The sequence below is a fragment of the Amphiura filiformis genome, chromosome 1 (assembly GCF_039555335.1).
Source record: "Amphiura filiformis chromosome 1, Afil_fr2py, whole genome shotgun sequence".
NCBI classification, from domain to species: Eukaryota; Metazoa; Echinodermata; class Ophiuroidea; order Amphilepidida; family Amphiuridae; genus Amphiura; species Amphiura filiformis.
Window position 1 is genome coordinate 45,240,305 of NC_092628.1, and position 27,403 is coordinate 45,267,707.

The window sequence follows — 27,403 nt, forward strand, 5'->3', positions numbered from 1 at the left end:
TATCCATAGTCATTGACAGTTTAAAGAATCAAACTATAATTAAGACAAGTAATTAAAATATATCATTGTGGCAGCTGGTGTCATGTTAATGAGCCGACTGCTTCCACTAATTGCACTGCTAAGGAGTATCTGGAATGACTCTCTGGCAAGAGACCGACTATATTGCCTACCAACTGGGCTGTGTCAGATACGGGCGGACGTGGACATCGTAATGGGAATGACTTCAGCTCACCAGCCTATGGTAAAGAAAAAAGAGAAGAAAACAATATATTTATTGCATTTAGGCTTTTAGCTAGTTCTGACGGCTGTTCTGACCGGGATTCAAGCTGCCAGTGAGCGCCATCACATGGTGAATTATGACCATTTATATTTTTGCAATATCATTATGGAAACTGTTGTACTACGTTCTTACTGTGACAATGCATCAGAATTGGCCTTCTTATAGACATCTAGATGCTTTTAGTTAGTTGTTGATATGACCAAAATTTAGATATTGCAAAAGAAATTATACTATAAAATGATCCCATTTAATTGCTTGTCCAAATTAAGTGCCCATCCATAAGACAGGTTGAGGGTCTTTCCACCCGTACTCTTTTGAGATTGCCAGGTCTCTGGTTAACACTTAAATTGCATATCACAGAACTTCTAACTGATAAGCATCATGCACATACAAACACACCCCAACAGAAAGGTCCGAGCTTCATTCACCTCCAATGGTGGTTGTTGTTTAAAATGCATTTTATGATGTGTTTTACCTAGTAACACTGTCCAGGAACTGCGGACATCAGCGGTTCCTGTCCATCCACTGTTACATGCAGATTTCTTGTATGTGTCCTTGTTTGCTGGCGTTAACAAACACACAGCTACAACAGGTTAAAGCCTAGAACGTTGGTTCACATAACACAACAAATACCTTCCTCGAGTCAGTAATTTAGATTGTATCTTTAAATGTAATGAGAAGTAGATAAAAGTATACATTTTCAGAAAGGAAACGATGAGAGGAATCAAGATTCCAGCAAAACTTAACAGTGTTTGAGAAAATCTCAAAATTTGATTTCACTTTATTGACTCAAGGAAGGTATACGCACTAAACCATTCCACTTACCTTAGTTTTAAGCCATTTGAGTACAGGTGCAGGCAACAGAGATTGCTTTTCTACTGTGACAGAGTCAGTGTCTACAATGAAAGCTTGAGCTAGTCTTAGGCCTGCTATTTGTAGTAGCTGAGATCCCATCTCTGTGTGCTCTGTTATTGTTACTAGTATCTGGCAGAAGAAAGTGAAATGAAAGTACAAGAAAAGAATTAGAATAGAAATCTTTTTCTTCCACCAAGCATCTATATAATAGAGTCTGTTTGACTTCCTCAAAGCAGTGGTGTCACGATACACACAATATAAAATCCTGTGTGTTGACTCTGGTGTGTTTACAAGCATGATCAAAGGCGGTGCATCTGTTCATGCAAGAAGAAACTTCTACAAAGTACCAACATCATTGCCTTGAGGAAGCCAAATGAATTATAATAAGATTGACACTTAGTTTCTCTTATATGGTTTCCCCTTCCTTCTCTCTTTGACACACTCCTGATTGACCAATGCAAAAGGTTACGGGTTATAGAACTGGATCTGGACCAGATTAGTTTGAAATCATATCCAATTATATGATTCTGACTGCCCATGGTGATCTTATTCATTCAATGTAGTTGTAATGGCAGCTTGCGCTTTTGGTTTTCTACTTTTGGTTTTTCTATTTTTGTTTTTTCTACTTTTGGTTTTTTTTCTTTTGGTTTTTCTACTTTTGGTTTTTATGCTTTTGATTTTTCTGCACGACTCTTGCCTTCATGATGGTGCAAAGAAAGTAATAAAGAAAACCAACATGCAATGTGCAAGAAAATATTTAAATGGCTGCTGTTGAAAAATTGAACTCACCTCCTGAGCCACCGAATCGTAACCGCTCTTGTACAACTCGCACACATGATGGCGCTTGACTAAATCAACATCTACGCCAAACACTACGGCCAATTGTATGACAGTCTCAGGCCATGCATTAGCTGCATGGGTTTTAGATAGGCGATATAGATCAGTGGGTGCACTAGTAGAAGGTGATGTAGGATGCTTAGACTGCGGATCTTCCTCTTCTGTGTGAGCTGGCAGAAGAGTTTGCACTGCTGCTGTGATGACTCGAGTCAAAAACTGCAGGAAAATCAAACATGATAATTTATTAGAACATTGCTTTCTTGTACTTTAAAAAACTTTTTCAGTACATATTTCTGTGTGCACATCGACTGCTCAGTGCCAGTAGTGGGTAAGTACAATACCTGCCATGTGTAGATGAGTACAATATATTGTGTGCAAATTACCAAATGTTCACAGGGCAGCTATTGCACTTACCCAATTCCAGCACTGAGCAGTCTAAATACAAACCATGTACACATATGCGAGCACCCCTACTCAAACAGACAGGATAACGAGGACCTCAACTTTATCCTATCTAAATGAGGACACACGCATCCGTTCCTAATCACCCTACTGTGGACATAACACAAACGTTCCATACTGTGACCCTACCTATACCCCTAACCATGTGGACTTTTGGCATGTGTATTTTTATGTTATTTGTGATATTCTGAATAGTCGTTTCACTCAGGACGTCCTCGGTTGTTGTATGTCCATGTTTTCCTACATTTTCTCTTTGAGCGTCGTTTGGATGGATACACAAATGCAAGCACCCCGCGCTCACCCACTGTCATACATGCAAACATAGGCAAATACACCATTACGTGTGTTCGCCTCCAAACGTGGACACAGTTTAGTACTATCCAAACGCGGACGTTTGAATCCTCATTCAATTGACATACCGAGGAAGTTTTTTGTCATTTTTTTTGTCAGTGTATACATAATAACATGCACAAACACATTTAGTTACCTGTTGTCTACTCGCCAACAATCCCATATCCATATCAGCACTACTAGGCAATACGATAGTTGAATGTAGATCCCTAAAGAAAGCATTCCTTGTGGTGAAATCGAAGATTCCTAGCACCTTGATCGATTTCATTCCAAACACCATGACAGCATGCATGACCGTAGACAGCTGTTTGTGAAGGTCTACCAGCTGATGGTTTGGTAGCGGCTGGCCGACGGCTAGTTCCACCAGAGGTGCAGGCCCCTGGATGAGTTGCCAGTGGTCTTCAATCTCAAACACAGGTGCTAGAGATGTTTCCGCTTCTGTTTGGTATATTCTGTCTAGGAGTTCACATGTTAATTCCAGGAATTTCAATAAAGCTGTTTCACTCAGCCCAACATCCTGAAATTTAAAAACAAAAAATCCTTTGAAATTATGTCTGATTAGATTTGATATGTATGTCATGAGAAGCCAAAACGGTTTTTTGATTTTAAGGGCTTGGTCACCCACCATTGCACAGTATTTTTGTGGGACCTGAGAGCACATCAGACAAACCAAATTGCATTCTGAATATGAGGAATGTCCTTCTGATATCAAATAATTTGATTTTTTTTTCATATTTGGGCTATAATACAAATTTTATGTCAAATTATGAAAAATTTAAATTGTTGAAATGTTTTACAATAACACATTGTGAACCAGAACAAATACACAGTATCAAATTTTAATTAGAGAATAAAGGTATTGTTTTTAGCACGGTGTCATGCATCTATTGTCTCATTACCAAATCACTGTTGTTCCTATGCGCTTTCGATTGGTTGAAATTGCATATATATGCGAATAACAGCGAAACACAGACACTGAACATGTTATATCTTGTCATATAACACGGCTAAGAACCAATAAGATTGCAGGAACTTCCTCAAGTATAGAATGTACATTATTACATATTTTCATGGAATTGATTTGACCACTGCTGCTTACCCTTCTACACAGCCTGTCCTTTGGTGCTTTGCCAACCTTTTCCATAAGATAGGCAGTTGATGACACTCGCTTGATGATGAATGTGTGCCATACCATGCTAGCCACACCTATGATAACAAAAGATTACAACAAAGGTTACTGCTGCCAGTCCTTTAAAATAGTGACAAATATTGTCAACACCAAAGAGGATGACATGTTTTGAAAACATGGTATACCTAATTTACAGAACAATGTATAAACACCGAAGAGCCTTAAAGGTCACACTCCATACCTTCAAGATTATGTTAAGGATTTACGGTTAAGATAAAAGTTAAGGTTAGGAATAGGATTACAAAGTCAATATACATTAGGGTCAGAATCAAACTTGTATTGGTCTTGAAATATGTACTAGGGTCTCAGAGTATGTTTGTGAGTGCCCTCTCATGTCCTGAAGTTTCTTGTTTATTTTCTGATGAAGTATATTACACTAGAGTCCGAAGTTTACCGTTTTCTAAAATCCATTTTCTGTGTTTTAATCAGTGTTGTAAAATTTGTAAATTTGTGTCATGAAAAAAGCTTTTAAAAAATGTATAAACAATGATATTAATGTCACAATAAAGTGTTCAATATCGCGATCAATATGCTCTGATTGGAATATTTTCACGGTAATAGGCCGACTATTGCGATGTTTGGAGGGATATAGGAGGTTCATGCCTAGGTAATATACCATAATTTCGGTATTATTAAACCGTATTTTTATCATAAAAATTGACACACACAACTCATGATTGTTTTTAACATTTACTTCTCTTATCTTTTAACAAAATTTGTCACATCATACAAAAATGTCATTTTCCGTGTTGAACCTCCGATTCCGTGATTTTTTTCAGTTTTCCGTAAAATGGAAAACTTTGGACTCTACATTACACTTACCGTGTCTTAGTACAGCATTCCTAATACCATCAAGATGTTGCAAAGCACAAGCAAAGAAGTCTGTCACCTGCCAAGAAGAAACAAACCATATAGTATATGGTCTTTATACTTTTTAAAATAAGAATTAACTGACATGTATTATGATGAACCGATGAGTCATTTCTTTTAAAGCAAGTCAACAATTGATGTTACTTTGAAACTAACTCACATGGAAGACCAATGGAATTGCATATGGACTTCCTAAAAAGTTGTTCCACTTCGATGTCTGCACCCATATCCCCAATCACATACCGTATATTTTCGAGAGGGTTTTATTTTTGCGAATTTTGCGATTAGACATGCAGGCACTAATATAACACACATACAAAAATACTGTTTTTATTATACTTTACACTTACATAAATTTTGCGAAATAAACAACTTGCACAATTTCCAAATATCCCAACATCGCCAAAAATTGTATACATGAAAATAATAGCGCACAAAGTTTTTGATATAACTCCATGACGTAATGGCAACTTCAACAAAACTGAATTCAGTTAACATTAAATTGATTATTTATTGTATTATCACATTGGTTTGAGTGGAAACCAGGCTCCTATAACCGCATCTGTTGTATGAATCATTGGGCACATTTGTAATCTCAATCCAAGAATATTCAATATGGTATGGTAATTGATGAGCACACAAGTTTATCATAATGTTCCATAATTAATGTCTTCAACATACCTCTGGGTTTTTATTCCATTGTACAATATACTCCCATGTACAATGAGCCTGCAATACATCGTGCTCCATGCTGTGTGGAAATCGCCTACATAAGCTATGGACCAATTAATTACAATGTCTTCAACATACCTCTGGGTTTTTATTCCATTGTACAATATACTCCCATGTACAATGAGCCTGCAATACATCATGCTCCATGCTGTGTGGAAATCGCCTACATAAGCTATGGACCAATTAATTACAATGTCTTCAACATACCTCTGGGTTTTTATTCCATTGTACAATATACTCCCATGTACAATGAGCCTGCAATACATCATGCTCCATGCTGTGTGGAAATCGCCTACATAAGCTATGGACCAATTAATTACAATGTCTTCAACATACCTCTGGGTTTTTATTCCATTGTACTATATACTCCCATGTACAATGAGCCTGCAATACATCATGCTCCATGCTGTGTGGAAATCGCCTACATAAGCTATGGACCAATTAATTACAATGTCTTCAACATACCTCTGGGTTTTTATTCCATTGTACAATATACTCCCATGTACAGTGAGCCTGCAATACATCGTGCTCCATGCTGTGTGGAAATCGCCTACATAAGCTATGGACCAATTAATTACAATGTCTTCAACATACCTCTGGGTTTTTATTCCATTGTACTATATACTCCCATGTACAGTGAGCCTGCAATACATCATGCTCCATGCTGTGTGGAAATCGCCTACATAAGCTATGGACCAATTAATTACAATGTCTTCAACATACCTCTGGGTTTTTATTCCATTGTACAATATACTCCCATGTACAGTGAGCCTGCAATACATCATGCTCCATGCTGTGTGGAAATCGCCTACATAAGCTATGGACCAATTAATTACAATGTCTTCAACATACCTCTGGGTTTTTATTCCATTGTACAATATACTCCCATGTACAATGAGCCTGCAATACATCATGCTCCATGCTGTGTGGAAATCGCCTACATAAGCTATGGACCAATTAATTACAATGTCTTCAACATACCTCTGGGTTTTTATTCCATTGTACAATATACTCCCATGTACAGTGAGCCTGCAATACATCGTGCTCCATGCTGTGTGGAAATCGCCTACATAAGCTATGGACCAATTCTGTAAATATGAGCAAACAAAAACATATGTAAAAGTCACAACTTGTCTTTAAATCCAAATATTGTAAATTTGACAATTTTGAACTACTACAACTTGAACACTTGAAATGAATTGCAATCCAAAATGGGAAGCAGGATACTTTTTACAAAATTTGAGTATTAAGCAACCAGCGCATAATTATGCAGTACTAGACTGACAATATTAAGCCCCTCCCAGTTTGTAAATGCTGATGTCAAGCATCTACATTGTCTAAAAGGAATTCAGCTTCTCCTTTACCATGATTGGGAAACTTGTAGGGTGTCCCTGTGCTTTCTTTTAGTTGAGAGCGAACATAAAGAGAACATGAACCTTTAAAAAAATATTATTATGCTATTTTTTGTCTTGGCGAGTCGGTGACGTCAACACAATAAAGCAGTTGTTTTTGCAGGCGCATCTATGCAATATCTTTAAATGTGTGTGTGTACACCGTTGCTTTGAGAGAACACTCGCAATTTGAAGATGCGCCCAAATGATTAGAGCAAGGAGGTGAAGAGTCATCATCTCTTAACCCTAACCCTACAGGTGTTTTTTTGCTATCGGAAGGGAAAGAAGAAACAAAAAAGGAGAGAAGGTGAAGAAAGAAGTCACTTGGTACCCCCGGGATTCGAACCGGGACCCCTCGCATGCCACGCACATGATCACCGATATGTAGCTGCCGAGGTTTGGATGCTCCGGGCAGCAATTCCCTGGGTATTTATGACTTAGGCTGATTACGTCATCAAGTCACGTGGAATGCATGCACGCAGAGTGGTTTTAATAGTGAGCTTTAGTGAGACCTAGTTGGGTTAGGGTTAATCCAAATAAGGGGGCACCTGCTGAGTACTGTTGTAGGACAGACAGAATTATTACACCTCATAAATATTCATGAACTAATCATGCCAATTCATTGGTCAATTCCTATATCCCTACAACCTCATCCCCAGAGTCACAGTAAGGTGTAATAAAACAAATACTACATGGTTTATAAACGGGGAAATAGGGCACACTATTTTCCTTCTGTACTGGCTATGGGACTATAACCCCTCACCCTTCAAGTTCGGGGTGATAGGCCCGTAGCCAGTGACCTTGGGAAAATAATGTGCCCTATTTTCCCTCTAACCATATTATGAAAGCACATAATAAACAACAAACCTTGTAAGTTACTAATTTCTAGTTGCACATTATCCCGGCTACTTTTCGGCGGTTCCGGCACTTCTGTAGTTGACAGCTGTGTAGTAAGACTAGGGACGACTAGCACTACAGCCAGAAAGGAACCTTGGTGGCACTGCATACTGGGCTGCCCAGCTAGCTACAATTTCTGCTACAGCACCTGATGAGGTAAAAATGCAAGTATTTTGGCATAAAAATGTATACATTTTAATCATGTCAGTTACAATTTCAATGCAATTCAATAAATCGGTTTACCAACAGATTCTCGCAAAAGCCTTTGCTTGTTGATTCTTTTTTAATTTCCCAAGTGTACACAGTTGATAGCTGTCAAACAATTGAAAGATTCTATCAAATTCCTTTAAAAGGAAAATGATTGATTGGGTGATGAATTTCTATCCCTGTATAATTTCCCATTTACCTCTTCCTCCTTCTAGTATCCTCTTGACAGATACATCATTGGATTGAGATTCAGATATACCACTGGAGTTCTGACTTGATGTCCACGCTTTGGAGACTGCTTTATCTAATTGACTAAATGCTTCCTGCATGTCAAAGAAATCATCAAATTATAAGCCCAAGTAAAATAATTAACATGTATATCGTCTGGACTTTCTCAAAATTTGGTGAGGGAGGTCTTTATTATTTGTTAATTTGTTACAAAGTTACTATTCATTTCTGTGTAAAACTGCAATTGCCAAGGCGTTGTCAACACATCATAAAAACAGATATGCCCCTAATATTTTTGTTATTTCCCCAAAGCCCTACCTCTATCTTGAAGAAGTTGTTTGTAATGTATTTATAAATGATAACCAATAACTTAACATGTCTTTTCATTACAACAATTTTAAATACAAAAGAGCTTAATAAGAAAAAAAAAAAAAAAAATCTCCAAAAAGCAGTGAGGGCAGGGACGAAATACTTGATATTTTTACTTGGCCTAAGCCAGTTAAAACAAACTCTATGAGAAAAATATACATATGGTTTATGAAAATATCGTGTTTTCTTGATTTCTCAAAAGAAATTTTTAAATAAGTTCAAATAAAATAGTCCTGAAAACTAAACATGCATGATAACCAACAGGATACAAACTTGTATTATTTTTACCTTTAAGGTATATAGTTTTAAAAATTTTGGAATTCATACACAACAGCTGAAGTTACTACAACAATCTTATCTCAAGATTTATATTCCACTTTACCTGACTTGGTTTGGTATGTATAACACAACTCAAAGCCAATAAATCTTCTAGTTGTTGTATTAAGCCATCCCAATGCTCCACATCCATTGACACAGACACCCAATCAGTATTAAGGTCAATGGAGCTAGGAGGTTCTGAGCCTAGATCCATGGAGAGTGGTGATGCAGGAGGTTCCTCATCAAATGACTGGTCTGATGACGATGGCCTGGATGGAGTTGTTTCTTCTCGTTTCAACGACTGTAGAATTGAGAGAACAAATGACTTTATAACTATGGAGATACATGAATTGTGAATTTGATCAAACAAATCTGCACGACATGCGATACAAGAACATTAAATCACACAAATAAAGGCGGTTCTCGAACCACAAGTCTCGTCTGCTTTCATGACTGCCTAGTTATGCGATAAACTTTGGCAACAGGCAATATGGAAAAGTGCATGGTTAATTATAATTTTCTAGACATCTTACATTATCAATGACCCCATACAACCTAAATAGCCACCCTGAAAAAAAGTATGTGTGAATTTTTTTTTTTTTTTTTAAAAAATATATAAAAACTTAATTATTACATGCATCCAGTTTCTATACAACTGGCAAGATAATAAACTTTAATTTTGCTAAATTGACCTTTTCGGTAAATCCCATAATTCCTTGCGGTTATACCTGAGATGTCATCATTTGATGTCACACTGACTTGCAATGTGCAGTAACAATGGACGCTAAACAATGTGCGCATCGGTGTGACGCCAAATGACGACATCTCGGGTCTAACAACAAGGAATTACAAGATTGACTGAAAAAGGTCAATTTGCTTGATTGCATTCTCAAGCAACAATGCTCACCTGACTACTCCTAGACTTTGCCAGTTGAGTTACTGTCTCCATAGCGATGCACTTAGCAAATATGGCCGCTACTAAGGCTGCACCAATTTTGCTAGAGTTTTTGATTAGTGTTTGAACTTCATGCCATACAGACATAGGGTCTGCATCAGGAGCTTTGGTCTGGTTGCTAGAAGTGGCCATTTGGGAGAGCGCCATCATGAGTTGATAAAAGTGACGAAAGCAGAAGAGTTGCTTCAGAAAGTCCTTTTCGTTTGCTAGCCACATGCGAAGAAGAAGAATCTGAAAAATTGATACCAGGAACATCAATAAGCTGGAAGAAATTGGTTTTAATTTAACATATACACACGGACAGACCAAGACTTGGAGATGGAAAATGTGTTGAACATTAGGAAGGTTTATGATCATCAAATGTATAGCAACGTTTTAAACAATTTAAAAATAACAATAACTACCTGAAGTTGTTCTGAACTCATCCCCAGTATTTCTAGTTTACTGCACAAGTCTTCTACACTGCAATGTCCTTGTAGACAGGGTCTAAATAAAAATGTACCTGAAAAACCACAGTAAAATTCATAAACTAACCAATACAATGATTTGGCTGTACCTTTGTAAATGGTGGATTTAAATGAATTCACATTTTACATTTATGGTCATAAACTGATGACGAATCCTTTGAAACCCATGATTAGACAAACTTTAAATACATTTTTAATACATGGCTATTACTCATAGGCTAAAAAAATAATGCTATGTCTCACAATTGAAGTACAAATATCAATTGTTTTCTTCCAAATTTGTCACAGAATTTCATGATTTTACGGCATAAAATGAATTTGCTGTTTCAGCTGACATGGACGCGCTAAGAAAAACGAATGTGCGCGTGGGAATTGAGAGATAACAATTTTTTAGCCTTAAATAACAAAACCATATTTGTCATCACTTCAGTTGTAATAAAAATTTTGATTAAAGGTAAAAGGCAAACAACCATTCTAATAAAAACAAACATATTTAAGAAAAGAAACTACAACGAAAACTTAGTTCCACAATTCTTACTATAGCACATCAACATACCTAATTGTAACAATAAATCTTCTGATAAACCATCTTTGAGTTGTAGCATCATCTTCATGTCATCACCACTCTCTAGTTCTCCCTTCCTCTCTTCACCCTCTCCTCCTTTAGTTTTCTCTCCTGATTTCTTCTTGCTCTCCACATGATCGTGGGATACCACATGTTGAAAGCATCCCAGGAATGCTGATGTGTCCATGTGGTGATCAGTAGCAAAATGGACCTTGGTTTGGCATACATTGTCCAGGTAGACCTTGATTTGTTCCAACCAGTTCTTCAAGTTGTCTACCTCTATACCAACTGCTGTAGCTACATCCTGGTTTAACAAAAAAATGGGAAGACACAAAACTGTTATCAAACCATTCATGTTGTGTGAAGCCAAGTTTACTCTCCATGTCACGTCACATGTAGCATTCTTTGGTGTCTGAAGAGGTATTATTATTGCTTGAACTCACCTATATTTATTTATAACAATTCTGACAATTTTCTGCTACAAAATACAACAACAAGGGCTTTGATATTACAATACAGCCTTAAAATAATAGAAGTATATGACACACACACATACCCCAACACAAGGGAAATAAACTGTATTCAACAAAATTTTCTAGTTCTTCAGAGCTTCGTACCATCGAGCATATACAAGCGTGAACACATTATATGTGACATGATCAAGGGGAATGAGTCGCATGTCGGCCCTGGTCGAAAATGAGTTTTACACATGTTTCTAAAGAGGACTTTTAGAGCTTTATGAACTGAAAACCCTGTGTTGACATGACTTTTCTTTGTGAAGTTACGTCAATTTATCAATCGCTGAAAACAATATACAACAAAAGAATTCTAACACTTTCTTTGCCAATATCTCAAAATCAATATTAGCGACATCCGACTCATTTCCCTTGATCGTGTCACATATGAAAATCAATCATGTTGATTGGCTGATCATCAATCACAACAGCAAGACGGTTGACCAATTGGTTATCGATCGCAAAGAAGGGGCAGAGTTTTCACCTCCATCACATACCCAGAATTACAAAATGGATTGGTGAATTATTGCTACATTTACAAGAAAATTGTAACAAAAAAATATAAGAAAAATATGAGTAGTATAAATGGGTCCACCTCCAAGGTACATGAATCAATCCTACATGACTTGTGCACTATCAAAAACACTGCACTGTGCACATACAGAGTGCAATTAGACGCTTTTAACACAATCCACATAATGGGCAATTCCAGCTGAAATCCATACACCCCCATGGAAGACATGACCTTAATCTCTCACACAGGGAGTGTGAATTTCAAATGGGGTTACCTGACTGGGTGACTCCATTTGAAGTCTGTACCCACTGTATGGGATATAGGTCACCACGGTCATCCGGGTAAGTTTTTAACATCCGGGTTATATGCCGTTGACAACAAACAAAATGTAAATGCCTATGTTGTGTTGTTGTTTGGGTTTGGTGCTGCGCTGTGCTTTGTTTTCAACGGCTTCTGACCGGAAGTGATGTAGTTCAGGGGTCACCTATATTAAGGTCACATCTTCCAGAGGGGGTATGGATTTCAACTGGAATAGCCCAATTGACCATCATCTTTTCTAATTGGCTAGGTGGTTCTACAAGTGAATTAATCAATGATAATACTTACATCTTCTGAGATTTCCTCCCTATCTGCCTGTCCTGCCGCTAAAGGTTTGCCTTGTAATTGCTGCAAGTTATTATATGCCTGCAACAGCTCACTCTGCACACTGCAGTAATGTAGTAGACATTGGCCTTCATAGTCTAGTCCAGCTGGTCCTTGAGTCTTCAGCTGGTGTGATATGGTAGTCACCACCTTCACCAGCACCATCGATGGAATGCCTTTGGAAGACAGTACTTTGTCTAGCGCCTAAGAGAGACAGTGTAAGAAATTTTTTAAATCATTGAGGAACTTGGTATTTATGGTTTGGGCAAGATAGTGAGATATACAAAAAAACATCCCTCTTCTACGAAATCCCCAAGTGTGGTGTTTGTGTGACGATTCAACCATGGAGTTTCAGACACACACACACACCCCGAACTTGGGCGCAGTTTAGGAATATGCAAATACGAATCTGAATCTGGTTTAAATGTGACATGTCAAGTGTGTGTGTCCTCATTTGTTGGCAAACATATACGCACCCCAAACATGGAGTTTTTCACACACATCTGTACACTATCCACTTACTACGGATGTCTTCATATCACAAAATTGGAGGTGTTATACTGCCCTCTATGGTTCAAAGACACTGTTTCTCTAAACGTGTAGCTTCACAGTTGTGATAAGGCTCCACAGTTGGTATGTGTATAAGGCCAAAAAAAATATTGTTGTGTTGCCCTCAAGTGGGAAAATGGAAAATTTGGGTCGGACGGTCGGATTTCTTTTCTTTTTTTTTAAGCCTTCAGTTTTTAAAAAAATCCCCTCAAATATTAAATAATGCTTCTTCAATTAGGGAAATTTGTCAATTTTGACTTCTGGATACCTGTTAGACATCAATTAAAGACTAGTCTTTCAATAAAATATTAATTTTAAGTGAAAAACATTGAGTTTTTTGAACAAATCTGTAAAAATCATCATTCAAAAAAAAAAAAAAAATGTGACCCTGATTTTTCAGGATTTAGGGTCGTACGGTTGAGGGCAACACAACAATTTTTTTTTTTTTTTTTGCCTAATATCCACACCTCCAAGGTTTGAATGTGGATACAAACACACTTACATCTGCAGACATAAATATACATGTGCGTGCACCCCAACACCCACCCTACTATCCTGCGCCGGCAATCGAGGACCTTGTGTATTGCTATCAAAACGAGGATGTCTGAACAATGTTTAATCAGCATAACAAGGACAAAAATGGCATATTTTTATATGTACAACTGTGTATAATACAAATTGCAGTTTATATAGCACAGTAGCCAACATATGCAATTGCAACTGTAGACCTCTGTGAACAGAGGACGGTGCTCGTTTGCAGACAAGTCCACAGAATAATTGTGAAAAAGTCTTGTGTGTGTCCTTGTTTGCAGGTAAACACAGATGCAACACATATGGACACACTCACCTGCTGTTTGTATGAAGTCATCTTGATGTCTGATATAATTCCTACTACAACATCTTCCAAAGGTTCTATTGACAAAAAAAAAAGATTTAAAATTGTCATTTAAATTTTTATCCCAAATCTACATTTCAAGTTACCATTCTTTCTCCATGTTTCTTGTCATTGAGAATTCTACTTGAATCACCAGATTCTCCAGGTACACCAGATAGCCACTTGACATGATGCAGCACACTGGATAATGGGCTATTCCAGTTGAAATTTATATACCCCTGTGACAGACATGACCTTAATCTCCCACCCGGTGTAGATTTCAAATGGAGTCACCCATTCAAGTAACCCCATTTGAAATTCACACTCTGTGTGTGGAAAATTAAGGTCATGTCTTCCAAAGGGGGTGTATGGATTTCAACTAGAATAGCCCAATAAATGTCAGTCAGTCTCTCAATCACATGTGACCTGCTACCACAAAATTAGCGTAAAGTTGCAAGTTTATAGTTTTGTGACTTGGCTGCCGAGTCAATATTCTTTGTTTTAAGTACACCTGTACTGTACATGCCAGTATGTCCTTTGTGAATGTTCCATGAGCAAATGCTTGCCATTCAAAGGTGCACCCAAGGATATTTGCACTGACATCACTGACTGTTCCTATATACTATACAAATTGAATGTTTTTAAATCTGTTCATCAACTACTTATGAGGCAGTCCCGGTTGAAACTTACCATTTAGTGAGTTCTTATGATGCAGCATACTGGATAACTTCTTAACAAGATGCAAGTCTCTAGCTCTCTTGCTGTTCTTATTGCTCAATGCAAGATGGAATGGCACCTGAATAGTCCTCACCATGCCGCTGACCTCCATCAGACAACACTGATAGGTCTGTGGGCGTGACCGTGAATCTTGGACAGAGATGTTGTGGAGTCCCATCATGCTATAGCCAGGCAGAGGAGTCTGCAAGATAAAGAAAAGGAACAGGTAGAGTTGGTCTTCTACATGTAAACAATTTCGTTTTTATTTGGCATATCAGGGGTGTGAGAGTTCAGACTAAATCTAAATTCAGACTTTTTGATCTTGATTTTTATCTCGTTTTCATTATTTCCTCTGTACAAAAGTATAGGAGCTTTCCTAATTTCAGACTTTTTTATCTGTGGTCACTCACACCCCTGGCATATTCAAATTCTGTGCACAATTTTGATCAGTATTCATTCAATTTCCTTTCTTTCTGTCTGTCTGTTTGGCAAATGCCCCTTTTTAATATCTTTCTCTTTTTTCTTTCTGTTTGATTGTTTGCATTTCTCTTTCTTTCTTCCTCCCTTCCTTCCTCCAAGAGAGAAACTATGAGAAACAATTTAGTTTTTATTTGGCACATTCAAATTCCTATCTCCGTTTCATAACCCTAGGCCACATGTCTGCAAGCAGAAAAGCTACAGTAGGGGGTTAGTCCACTGGTAGCCATGTGTTTAGGCGCCGCCCAATGGGCCGAAAGGCTTGGGAAGGATTTAACTTAACTAACATTCAAATTCTGGGCCCAATTTTGATCAATATTCATTAATTTGTCTTTCTTTCTATCTCTGTTTGGGAAATGCCCATTTTTTTAATATCTTTCTTTCTCTTTTTTATGTCTGTCTGTTTGAGTTTCTCTTTCTTTCTTCCTCCAAGAGCGAAACTACAGTTATATAAGCTGTACCAAACAAAAATGAAACTATTATTTGCATGGCACCACGGCGGGCACCACACACTACAAATAATGCAGTTACTAAGTTTTCACGTATGCGTATTACTTGACAGCACACACATAAATACACGATGACGTGTGTGTAACAAACGCAATTGCATGCACATAAAATGGACCCATACACACTTGGACAGACTGACATACTGACTGACAAAGTCTGCCTAAATAGTATTATGATGACCGAGCATCATTTGATAAATGCTTTAATACAAATATCTCAATAAATGTGGAACAAGACCACAGGACGAGGTCATGTTCTTTTATGATACCTTACCTTGCTGATTTGGGTACATTGAAAGCAGCTACTCTTGGCCCTTGTTGTGTATTCCACACCTCTAAGATGCCACGCCTTGGTGCATAGATGACGAGGTAAAGCGCCATCCTTGGTCCATACTGTCGATGCCTATGACGAGATTTCCCCTCACCCATCTCTCGATGAAGATCTTCAGGGACTTGAATCCATCCGCACTGAGCATCTCGATATCCTGATATAAAAGAAATTTGATTATGAATCATAATGAATCAGTCTTATTCGAAGGATTCGACAGCTTTATTCTGTAAGCTGTTTAATCCCTCTGTTGATACTAGGCTAACGCTGATTAGGTTTACATGAAGGTATTTATACCAGAATTGCATAGTAAAATTAGAAATAGGGATATTGTTTGGGACAACTACCTTTTGGTTTGATGTATCTTTAAGATATCATGCTAGCAGTGACTACATATACAAAATACCTTAGGAAAGGTGTTAATAGAACAGAGACATTCAATGAGCCATTTTGTGAACTTTGTCAGACTATGGCTTGAAAGGCCTTTGATATATTTTACCTTTCCACATTCTGACAGCCACCCCTCTTGCCACATCAATGAGTATTACACGTCCAAAGCTATCAGTACTGACCGCCAGTCCCTGACCGGGAGAAACACATATACTATCACCATGACGACGCAAATCTGGAATGCCAAATCTAGGAAAAATGAAAGAGCACATTAAGAGTATGATTAATATTGTACATAAAAATATGATAGTGTACTACAGTATTTTGCAGAATTCCTTTTACAAATTAAGCATACTGCTAACCGTCCTGCATGTATTATCTCCACAAGGTCATATGCACACGCTTGACGTTGCTCGCGTATACATGATGGTTAACACATAAAACAAACCTTGCAACAAAATTATTATGCATTGCCATTTTTTTTTTCACAATTAATGAGTTTACCACTACTAACAGGAATAGCCCCTAAGCAACAAAATTTTACATCAAAATATTGCCCCGAAAGCCCATTCTTGCCACCAAAAGGATCTTTTTTAAAACTCAATTGACAATCATTTTGCATAACTATGCTAAAACACCCCTCTGCACGCATTCTTGGTTGTGCATGTGTAGAGTGTATTTCTATTTTCTAAAGGTAGGTTTCTACTCACCTTATAGGCAATGAAGTGGCAGGTTCTACTTTTGGTTTTTGCTTAGTTGTATGCTCGGTCTGTTGTGCTTGCCCAGCAAACCCAAACCAACCACTGTAGAGAGAGAGAGAAAAAAATATGGTGACTAAGAGTTATTTAGTATTCAAGGTTAATAGTATGAACATAATCTATTCTTTCCCTAGAGGAGGCCAAGGAAGTAAAAATATCATCCTTGACCAGGATTTGAACCTGAATTCCCTTCAATGCTTGTCGATAGAGAAGCGGCAAAGACATGATTTGAAATCATGGGCCTATATAGTATTTGTATATACTTAGGTGACATTGGCTTCCTGGATAGCTCAGTGGTAAGAGCAATGGTCTAGATTCCCAGGGGTCCCAGGTTCAAATCTTGGTCAAGGATGAATTTCTTACTTGAGGGAAAGAATAAATTATGTGCATAAATAGAAATATAATTAAACAAATATAGTAACTAAGCATTTATATAATTCTTCCTTTTGTCATAATATGAACAGAAATGGGAAAATCTTTCCTAGTTGGTATGAATCACGTTAAGCAGATATATCTTTGCTACGTTGAGAAAGAGGAAGAAACAGCGAGAGAAAGAAGGATATATAAACAAACATGCAAACAGCTAGACAGGGACAGGGAGAAAACCCAAGGGCCAAAACTATATCATTTTCTCTAACACAGTGATTTAAGATTAATTTTTCTGCAACATTCTGGGTCCTATAACTGTCTTACTATGTTCCAAAATGATTCCCTGACTAACCAATCTTACCTTGCTGCATTCAAGAGTGCTGACTTGAGTTTACTAGCCATTGCTATTGCTACATCAGAGATAAGAGGCTGGCTGCTACCCTGTATGACAAAAGTTAACGATCCACATTATATTCCTACATAATCATAAATCATGTACAGCAAAGGATCTGATAATGTGACCCAAACAGTGGAGCACTATTACTTATAATTACTAATTCATATCTACAGTACTTTATAGAGGCAACTCAATTTCCAATCAGTTTTACAATCATTCTGAAATTTGAAGGAATTCACAATAGTATACAACACCAATCTTATACCCTTTTGATGTCAGCCTCTTGTATTACAGACCTGCCAACCTACCAAAGTCAGAATGAGGGACATTGAGAGCAAAACCTTGTACATGTACACAAACCAGGTACCGACAAATTCAAAGGCTTGAGGTGTGCAATACTTTCAGAATTCAGAGGTTTGCAGGTCTGAATTTATCACAATAGACTAAAGAGAATGCTCTAGCAAATTTTAAAGTGACATTTTCATCATTTTCTGCTGTTCTTACATTTAAATTTGCCATCACTGAAATTTTCAGAAAACAGGACTGTCCCTCATTTTCACTTTCGTAAACCCCAAATGAGGGACAGTTGGCAGGTCTGGTATTAATTTCAAAGAAGTGATGTTGGTTTTGTTACCAACAGACAAGCTTAGAACCAGCAGAAAGCTAAATGGGTTATTCCAGGTTAAGTTCATACACCCGCTAAGACATGACCTTAATCTCCCACACAGGGAGAAATGTTTGAAATTCACACTATTTGAAATTCACACTCCCTGTCATGTCTTCCGTAGGGGGTGTATGGAATTCAAATTGAATAGCTCATTATTATAGTCTCACTATAATACTTAGGTGCATTTTTTTTACCATTAAAGCCACTACTAGAAACACCAGATATGAAAATTATGGTCTCAGATGCCATTATTTGGCTATGAAGCTCCATGCTAATACCTGTTGCTGCCACTTTATATCCATGGGAAATGAGAATTTACAAGTTGTGGCTTTAATTATGCCCAAACACAAGATATTCCAGGGTAAACACCTGTGGAATGCAGGCACAGATCATGCCCAAAACAGGTGTCTCTAACGTGACTCACCTCCAAGGCATAGTAAAATCCAACATAAGGCCCTGTGCCAGTGGTAAGATATCTAGCTGCTGCAGGTGGTGTGGCCCTGATACTGGCTGTATACCCACCAGTCATACACTCAGTGTTCAGCTGGTCAAAAGAACATGGCGTTACCACTCCTACGTAGGTGTACAAAAAGAATCACAAAAATTTGTATGTTTCATTTCAAAGCACCGAATTATAACCAGAGAAGCCAGACTCCCTATAGACCACTTAACATCAATGTTTATCAACAAAGGCGAGGGATTGGTCTTTCGATATGGTCGAACGAACCGCTTCACTGTTCAATGGCTTTCTTGTACTATATGAAATGTGGTGGGAAATTTAAAATACACATGCCCTGAGCAAACTACGATAGTGCCGGGCAATGACGTCACATGTCAAGTGGTCTATACCGCCACATACAATAGCACCATCAGAAGGAAAATAGTGAGTATTCTGGTAATTGCCAACAAGGTATGGAAACACCAAAAACAATTCTGCATCGATCTAAGCCATTGAGGTATCGTGTGCAGGTCGCGTCAAGTGCATCTCTCAAATGTGTCCAGTATGTGGTGTTGCGCTCACATCACAACAATTTCTTCAAGCGTATTCCGATCGAAAACGAATACCCCCAATTTTTGCTTCATGTGTGTATCAAGATGGCGGTAGAGTCTGGGTTCTCTGGTTTTAATTCTGTGTTTCAAACTTATAATATTGTCATAATGAAGGTGAACAACACTGACATCAATTGATATCAGAAATCTATTTCCTTCTTGCAAACTGTTTCCTCACTTCTGAATTTGGTGGTTTTCTTGAGAGTATGTGTTTTAGTGTAAATATTTGAAGACATGGCCCTTGATGAGAACTGTCAATCGATTAAGATCCAAATGATAAAAGTTTTTGTGTAATCTAACACTCAGTGATTCTTCACTGATTTCTTATAGAATGGTTACAAATGTTGCATACATGTTCTCTTGCTTTCATCTGTTCTGCAAGTTATCACTGGTTATGAGTATATTATTTGGTCCAATAACTGTTATCTTACCACAGCTAACATGGTCAGTGATGGCTTCCTGTCGAACTAGTCCCCATTTCTTGTAGGCAAGAGGCGGTGGTTGTATTACATCAGAACCGCTAGCGGCAGCTAAAATAAAAAATTGATTCAAGGAGATTATCATTATTATTATTACATTCCAAATTAGCTGCAATCTGCAGTACTCCTGGACTTGGGTGAGTACGTAGTGTGAGATTGAGTTATTCAACTTTTTCACAACTACAGCACAGTCTTTGCCAAGAACTTCTGTCACAAAGTGGTACTTCTTATTATGAAGCAAGGTACCTAGCATGATATATATAAATATAATATGAGCATATATATGGCTTAATCTAAACCCCAAAGTCTTCCATGTTGCAGATTTTCTGCAAAAAAAGCAGAATTACGATGTCAAGTAGAAAACACATTTTTGAGAAAAAGAGAATAAAAAAAAACATTAAAAAAACCTCACAACAAATGAAAATGATGAACAATCTTATCAAACAAATGATATAACTATTAAAATCTGTTTCAAAATGTTACAAAATAAACAATATAAATCCGAAATATAAATCCGAAATTTACTTTATTTTATTTATAACAATGTTTTACCTTACAATGTGGACTCTACATCAGATAAAAATCGTAAAATTAAGCTTTTTGCAAAAAAGTGAAAATTTGGAAAATTGCACTATTTACAAAGCAGAAGAAAGCAGAATTTGACATTTATCAAGCAGAAACTTTTTGGCTTTAGCTTAATCCTGACCCAGGATCTGTGTCCTGACCCAGGATCTGTGTCATGACCCAGGAGCTGTGTCCTGACCCAGGATCTGTGTCCTGACCCAGGATCTGTGTCCTGACTTACCTCTAGCAAGTTGATGTCTACAAGCCCTCAGTGATTGAAACAAACTGAAACCATCCACTGTAACCAAGGCAGTAGGGTACAGAATGGTCAGTTCCTCTTGTTGTTCGCCGATTCCAGGATACCTTGGTACCTCATAAGTACGGCACTTGAGCTTGAGTACTGGGTCTTCATGAAGAAGCTGTGACAACAGCAGGGCACCATTCTATAATATAATAAGAAATATGGTGTAAGTTTTCATTGTATTCAGGTGTTTATTTTCATGCATACCTGCTACCACGAAAAGAGCATAAAGTCGCCAAGTTGCTAGTCACTCAAAACCCCCCTGGCTACTGTGTTGGTGTTCTTTGTTTCACACGCACCTGTTGAAGCCACTTAGTATGTCTGTATGGGCCATTCACGAAGGACATACTACTGGCTTGTACATGTGCGCAGCAAACAAAGAACATTCAACTCAGTCAGACTGGATGTCTCAAAACTACCAACTCAACGAAGTGAGTATAAAGTTGTGGCGACATTATACTCATTTCGTTCGGGCAGGTCACATATGGACATAGGAGCAGAACATAGAATTTGTGCACAGACCCTCGATCTATTTTTGCTTGCACAAGAAAGGGAATTTTGCAAAGTTTGTACAGGAAGTAATTTAAAATAAGCAAACAAAAGCTTGAACAGAACATACATCATGTGTTTTTGCTAACAACCCTTTGTGATAATTTCAGCGATTAACAAATGATGACATACCTCTGTGTACATGCGTATATATCCTGACGTGAATCCAATGACTACACATGTCCAATCTGGCGCCCCCTGGGAACTGCGCTTCTGTGATGCTAATGGTACACACATCGCACTTGTCACACATTCCCTGTATTTCATCATTATACAATAGATAAGAGAGAAAATAAGAATTCAGGCAATTGTTTTCTAACAGTACATGTAGGATGGCTATGGGCTATTCACCCCAATCTCTTAGGGTGAGTGGTGACTGACAGTAGCCATCACTGAGGGGAAAAAAGATTATATTGACCATGACCAGGAGTAGCAAGATTATATAACTTAACCTTGACACAGACCATGGTTTTTTGCTATCGGAAGGCAGAGAAGTAATAAAAAAGGAGAGAAGATGAACAAAGATTTCACTTGGTACCCCCGGGAATTGACCCTGGGATCCCTTGGGTACCACGCACACTCTTATCGAACTCATGCCACAGGGGTTTCGCTGGCCCGGCCATCAATTTGGTGGGTATATATATATGACTTAGGGCGATTGTGTCATGGCATGACATGGCATGCATGCATGCCCAGTGGTTTTCCTGGTAAGATTTTTACCGGTCAGGGTTAATAGCAATGAGAATGAAAAATAGCTTCTTATAAAAATGTTCAAATTAACAGGGACATGTTGTAAATTTGATGAACTTATTACTCAGTTGTTAACTGCCAGTGCTAAAATTTTGCCGTAAAGCACAATAAGTAATCTTGGTCCTTGCAAAGGAATTTTGCAGGAATCATTTGATTCTTACAAAATATCTGTTTAGATTCTGAACTTTGATGTATGCAAATCTTTGAAATCAATTCACAAATTTGTGCTGAAAGTCTAACCCTCATTGGAATAGCCAATTAGCCATTCATTTAAATTATAACAGATTTCATTTTTGTTGTTGTCATTAATTCTGCAGTGAGGGGAGTACTTTGATGACTGTCAGGAGCCCCTTGTCCTTGTATTCCCTGTGTGATTAGGTGGACTATACAAGAAACAGATGAATAGAACTTGCAGCTCAATACAGTACTACTACTAAATAGAAGATTCTCTCAGATTAGAAAACACATGCAGGCAGAAATGGCTGGTTCTGTCTGGCAGTTAGATGAATCATCCTGAATGGTCAATAACAAAATGGACACACTCATTTATATGCCAATCTTTATTGTCTTTTTTAACCCGAAAAAAAGCAACAACCTTACCCTTCGTCTTGGTTGAGCTCTCCTTTGTAGACAATGTGATACCGGTAGTCTATCCCATCTTTCTGTGGATCCCATTTTTCTGCAAAACAAAAGCAAACATTTCTATGTAAAGAAAGTGAATCATTCCTTTTTTACTTGTTTTGATGTGGTATGTAGATAAATTTAGTACAAATCTCTGCTGTAAAGCTGGGGGAAAGGGTAGTGTGAACCCCATATTCCTTGTTATGGATCAAATTTAGCATCCTTTTGGGGGAAGGGTGCATCCACATAGTTGGTAACCCACGCTTTAGAAAGGATGGGTTTGAAGGATCCACAAAATGCCTAAAAGGGTGGGTTTGAAAAATTTCTGGTTAAAATGTGTGTCCAAATATAAAGCGTGGTCACTGATAAAAAGGGTAGCTTCAGAAGTCGACAATTGCAATCTCAAAGCTTTTTGTAATTTCCAATTGAATGACACTAAATGAAACACAAAAAAATATTGAAATATTCTGTTTTGGTCATCCAATTCTCTTTGGATGCAAATTTGGACCTCCTGGACCACCATAACCACTCAACCACGCTTAGAAAGGGTGGGTTACGGAGTTTTGGTATAAAGGGTGTCAAATAAAAAGGGTGGGTTTGAAATAAAAAGGGTGGGTTTGTATCACCACTATGATCCAGTAAGTAGTATGCAAATACACAAGAAAACACATTTCTTGCCCAGATAAAAGTATAGTGAAAGGGCATCTTTTGATTTTGGTTATGTTACAAAGATAATTTGCTTTTTGACAATTTTGAAGAGTCATAATGTATTACATGCAAATAAACTTCAGAGAAGTAGAGTAGGTACTTAATAATTATATCATATTCTTTTTAATATAGAGCAAACAAATTCACAATTGAATGAGGTCTACCTACGTTGCAAGAATACTGCCTTTTCTTCAAAGGCGATCACCATAAGATCACTTGTGGGTGACAGAGAGACACAGCATTCCTGAAGCCAGATGTGTTGTTCTTCATTTTTGGATTCAGTTTTACCATCACTCTGAAATTCAAAAGAATTCATAATAATAAACGTCATATAATTTCAATGTAGTGCATAGCTGATGATTAGCAGATAATCTTTGTCTGGTCACATCAGGGTGAACACTAGTGACACTGTAAATTTTTTAATATTTTCAAAAAAGGTGTTAAAACACCTTTTTTTTACAAATTTCAAATAATATTTTGCCTTTTTGCGGGATCACTGATAGCACCTTTGAAGATTCACAAGTTAATAGAAGTGAATGTCAATACATGATATATAATGTACTAGGGCTCTCACCTATCTGGGTACTTATGGGTACCTGATTGAATTTTCGGGTGTGAATCCGGGTACCCGAAATACCCAAAAAAATTAATAAAATGAAAAAAAAATTGAAAAAAGTTATAGGCCCTATAAAACCGGAGAAGTAGGCCCCCCCTACTGCTAATTAGAAAAAAAAGTTTCAAAGTTGGATAAAGTTGTACATTTTAATTACGGTACTTTTGCTTCTTTTGAACAGGCATGGACACATTGATGCATTGCTAGCTGTTCTTGAATAACAAGAAATTTAGGGCCTATTTAACTTCTTTTTTCTTTCAAATTTAAAAAAGAATTTTTTTCCCTTTTTCGGGTACTTTGTCCCATGAATTTTGACCCGAGTAGGCCAAGGACAGTACGGGAACTTGGATACCCGGGAATTGGTGAGAGCCTTGATATGTACTGGGGTACATACTCATGGCAAAACACCTGACTACTATACCTTGGTTTCGTTCTGCTCCTCTTGATCCCAACCCCAATCAACATCTTCCCAGCCATCTAAACACAAATGTAAACACAAACATGGCAATCAATTCAATTATCATCATTTTCAATTGGACTCATTGGACTTTATTAATATCACAAAGTAAGTCTTTATTAATTGAATAAATAAATAAAAAAAACAGAATTTTGATGATGGTTGATCCTCACACAAAATTCATTTGAACAGATTCCCCCGTTTTTTCTCCTTGCAAAGATCATGATACATGAATTATTGTTTTTATGTTAATTAATGGACCAGCACATCATCATTCCTTGTCAGTTTGACTTATAGTCATAATGACATTTGCTCGAGAAGTCTAGCCAAGCACCGATAGTTTCACATTCTAGGCTAGAGACCATTGCATTCAAAATCTAGTTGGATTCGCTGTAGCATGACAACGTGTAAAGCAATGGAAGTTCAGAAGTAAACACAGCCGATCATGACAGGCAATCGCATCCAAAATATTGCTATTAAACTTACATTTCAGCAAAATTTTAGACTGTCCAAAATAGGCAAATCTTGCTCAAAAGATACAGTTGACTCATCCAAATTTCAACATGAACAGAATAAATAACCTCTGGTGCAAAAAATTGCACCACTGTCTGACCAAAACACAGCAACGCACTCTAGTACTAGCATAGATCATGTGCAAATTCGAAGCTAGAGTTCTTGAGTAAAATGACATCTACGGACCTGATTATAAATGAAGTGGATACTGAGTTACAGTTACTGGAACTACCTTTACTCAAAAAATACAGTTGACTCATCAAAATAACTAAATATAAACATTAACAGAATAAATAACATTTACAATTAAGCAAAACATCCGATGACCAATGGCTACAAAAAATGTCATTGAAATGACAACATGCGGCATGTTGAGGCCTTAAAACATTTTAGTCAATAGCAATTTATGTCAATTCAAAGCTAGATTTCTCAAGTTAGCCTAAGCTAAGGGTAGATGTTAAGAGTGCACTCACAAGCACCCTGGGGCAGTTCCAATAATTGAAACTCCCGGCTCCGACCGGGAGTTCCAACATGTACTGTGTATGTGTTTAATGTGCATTCACATACACACTTAGCCGTCGGTACGAAGAAATCGTTGCTCCAAAAATGACAGCAGGTGAGCAATGTATGAATATATGGAGAGGTCAAACAGGTTGTAAATTATTGTCAATATTAATATTTTGCGACATTTATAATGAAAACAATTAACACTGAAGACACCCTATGGCACCTTCTACAACATGAGAACAAGTCCTCAAACGCTCGAAATTTGTAGTTACTACAACTGGGCCTCTCCATATATTATATTCATACATTGCTCACCTGTGTTTTCATATCATATTTTGTGGTGAAAAATGATTACAAATGTGTAATTTGCAGTCATTTTTGGAGCAACGATTTCTTCATACTGACAGCTAAGTGTGTATGTTAATGCACATTAAACACATACAACACATACACAGCACCTGTTGGAAGTCCCGGTCCGAGCCGGGAGTTTCAATTATTGGAACTGGGAGAGGTCAAACAACAGGTTGGTATATTAATATTTTGCGACATTTATAATGAAAACAACTAACACTGAAGACACCCTATGGCACCTTCTACAACTTGAGAACAAGTCCTCAAACGTTCGAAATTTGTAGTTACTACAACTGCCCCTGGGGTCATGACACCAACTGCAACAATAACAATACACGGACAAGCTTCCGAATTCTGCAGTCATTACACTGGCAATAGATTTTTTCGGGCGGAGAACTAACCTGTCTCCGACTTTTCTTCGTCCTTGAGATCTGGAAACAAGAATCTCTTTATAGTTAAAATGTCTTGAAAACACCCGATATTACTTAATACGCAGGACATCGCTGCGATCAGCACTAAAACCTGCCACTAAATTTGCGTCAATTTTCCTTCGGACGTCAGATTATCCACCATTTTATTTTGATTGGGTAGAAATAGTGTTTCTATTTTAATTTTGCTTAATTTTTTTATTCTAGTTTATAGTAGAGGCCACTTTGAGGCAAGTGCCAGCCGGGTTAGAATTAGGCCTAATCGTTAGATTCTCCTTTATCTGTTTAGACCCACCTGGCATTTCTGAAAAGTGACGTGAACTGAGATATTTGGGTTCAAACATGGGTTTTTGTGACTTTTTTCCCCAATTTTTATTCAAAATGTCAAAAAGTGAGCCAAAGTTCAAAGAAAATTTTCTGCAACCGAATTTTTGCTCTGAAAATAGAGGGCATATTAAGGGGGCTGGCATTTTCTTCGGAAGGGGGTCACAAATATGTCGGTGACCGAGTCAATTTTTTATGACCCCCCTATCGCGGGCAAAATTTTTTTACGACCCCCCCTATCGCGGGTCGAAAAATTTTATGACCCCCCCCCCTTCCAACTACACAGACTCAAGAAAAATGATTCATTGCCGGAACTAAGGCGCGGAGCGCGTCAAAACTTAAAAGTGAAGAAAGTGTGTGGAGCGCGGTAAAATTTTTATTGTAAGTGTAAAGAAGGCGCGTGGAGAGTGTAAAAATTTTGCATAGATTGTACGCACATTTCGACTTCGAAGTTACATAATGCGCGCGCAGCGCGCGAAAATTTTAAGTCACCAGCCCTTAATAATTCT

General features: G+C 37.6%; 2 protein-coding genes across 2 annotated transcripts; both read right to left on the reverse strand.

Moving 5' to 3' along the window:
- Positions 1–80: 80 nt before the first annotated feature.
- Positions 81–14,962, reverse strand: LOC140160855 (rab3 GTPase-activating protein non-catalytic subunit-like). The gene is made up of 15 exons (XM_072184182.1): positions 14,758–14,962; positions 14,041–14,105; positions 12,609–12,848; positions 10,965–11,277; positions 10,346–10,443; positions 9,894–10,172; positions 9,051–9,287; positions 8,271–8,394; positions 6,558–6,664; positions 4,797–4,863; positions 3,885–3,991; positions 2,922–3,302; positions 1,925–2,188; positions 1,106–1,264; positions 81–236 (listed from the first exon to the last, which is right to left on the reverse strand). Exons 1-15 carry the CDS (start codon positions 14,960–14,962, stop codon positions 81–83), a joined length of 2,802 nt encoding a protein of 933 aa, XP_072040283.1.
- Positions 14,962–26,643, reverse strand: LOC140160867 (rab3 GTPase-activating protein non-catalytic subunit-like). The gene is made up of 13 exons (XM_072184193.1): positions 26,544–26,643; positions 24,736–24,791; positions 23,870–23,996; positions 22,973–23,051; positions 21,755–21,878; positions 21,014–21,215; positions 20,161–20,259; positions 19,104–19,252; positions 17,977–18,056; positions 17,199–17,291; positions 16,598–16,737; positions 16,045–16,255; positions 14,962–14,986 (listed from the first exon to the last, which is right to left on the reverse strand). The coding sequence occupies exons 1-13, from the start codon at positions 26,641–26,643 to the stop codon at positions 14,962–14,964; spliced, it is 1,485 nt and encodes a 494-aa protein (XP_072040294.1).
- Between the last annotated feature and the right edge of the window lie 760 nt (positions 26,644–27,403).

Excerpts from the sequence above, each read along its gene's own strand:
- LOC140160855 (XM_072184182.1), bottom strand. The coding sequence starts at position 14,962 with ATGGGACTCCACAACATCTCTGTCCAAGATTCACGGTCACGCCCACAG. Across the intron at positions 9,288-9,893 it reads CAAAGTCTAGGAGTAGTCAG|TCGTTGAAACGAGAAGAAAC; the intron begins GTGAGCATTGTT and ends TCAATTCTACAG. Across the intron at positions 1,265-1,924 it reads ACGATTCGGTGGCTCAGGAG|ATACTAGTAACAATAACAGA; the intron begins GTGAGTTCAATT and ends TTCTTCTGCCAG.
- LOC140160867 (XM_072184193.1), bottom strand. The coding sequence starts at position 26,643 with ATGTCCTGCGTATTAAGTAATATCGGGTGTTTTCAAGACATTTTAACT. Across the intron at positions 23,052-23,869 it reads AAAGGCAGTATTCTTGCAAC|AAAAATGGGATCCACAGAAA; the intron begins GTAGGTAGACCT and ends TTTGTTTTGCAG. Across the intron at positions 14,987-16,044 it reads AATGTACCCAAATCAGCAAG|ACTCCTCTGCCTGGCTATAG; the intron begins GTAAGGTATCAT and ends TTTATCTTGCAG.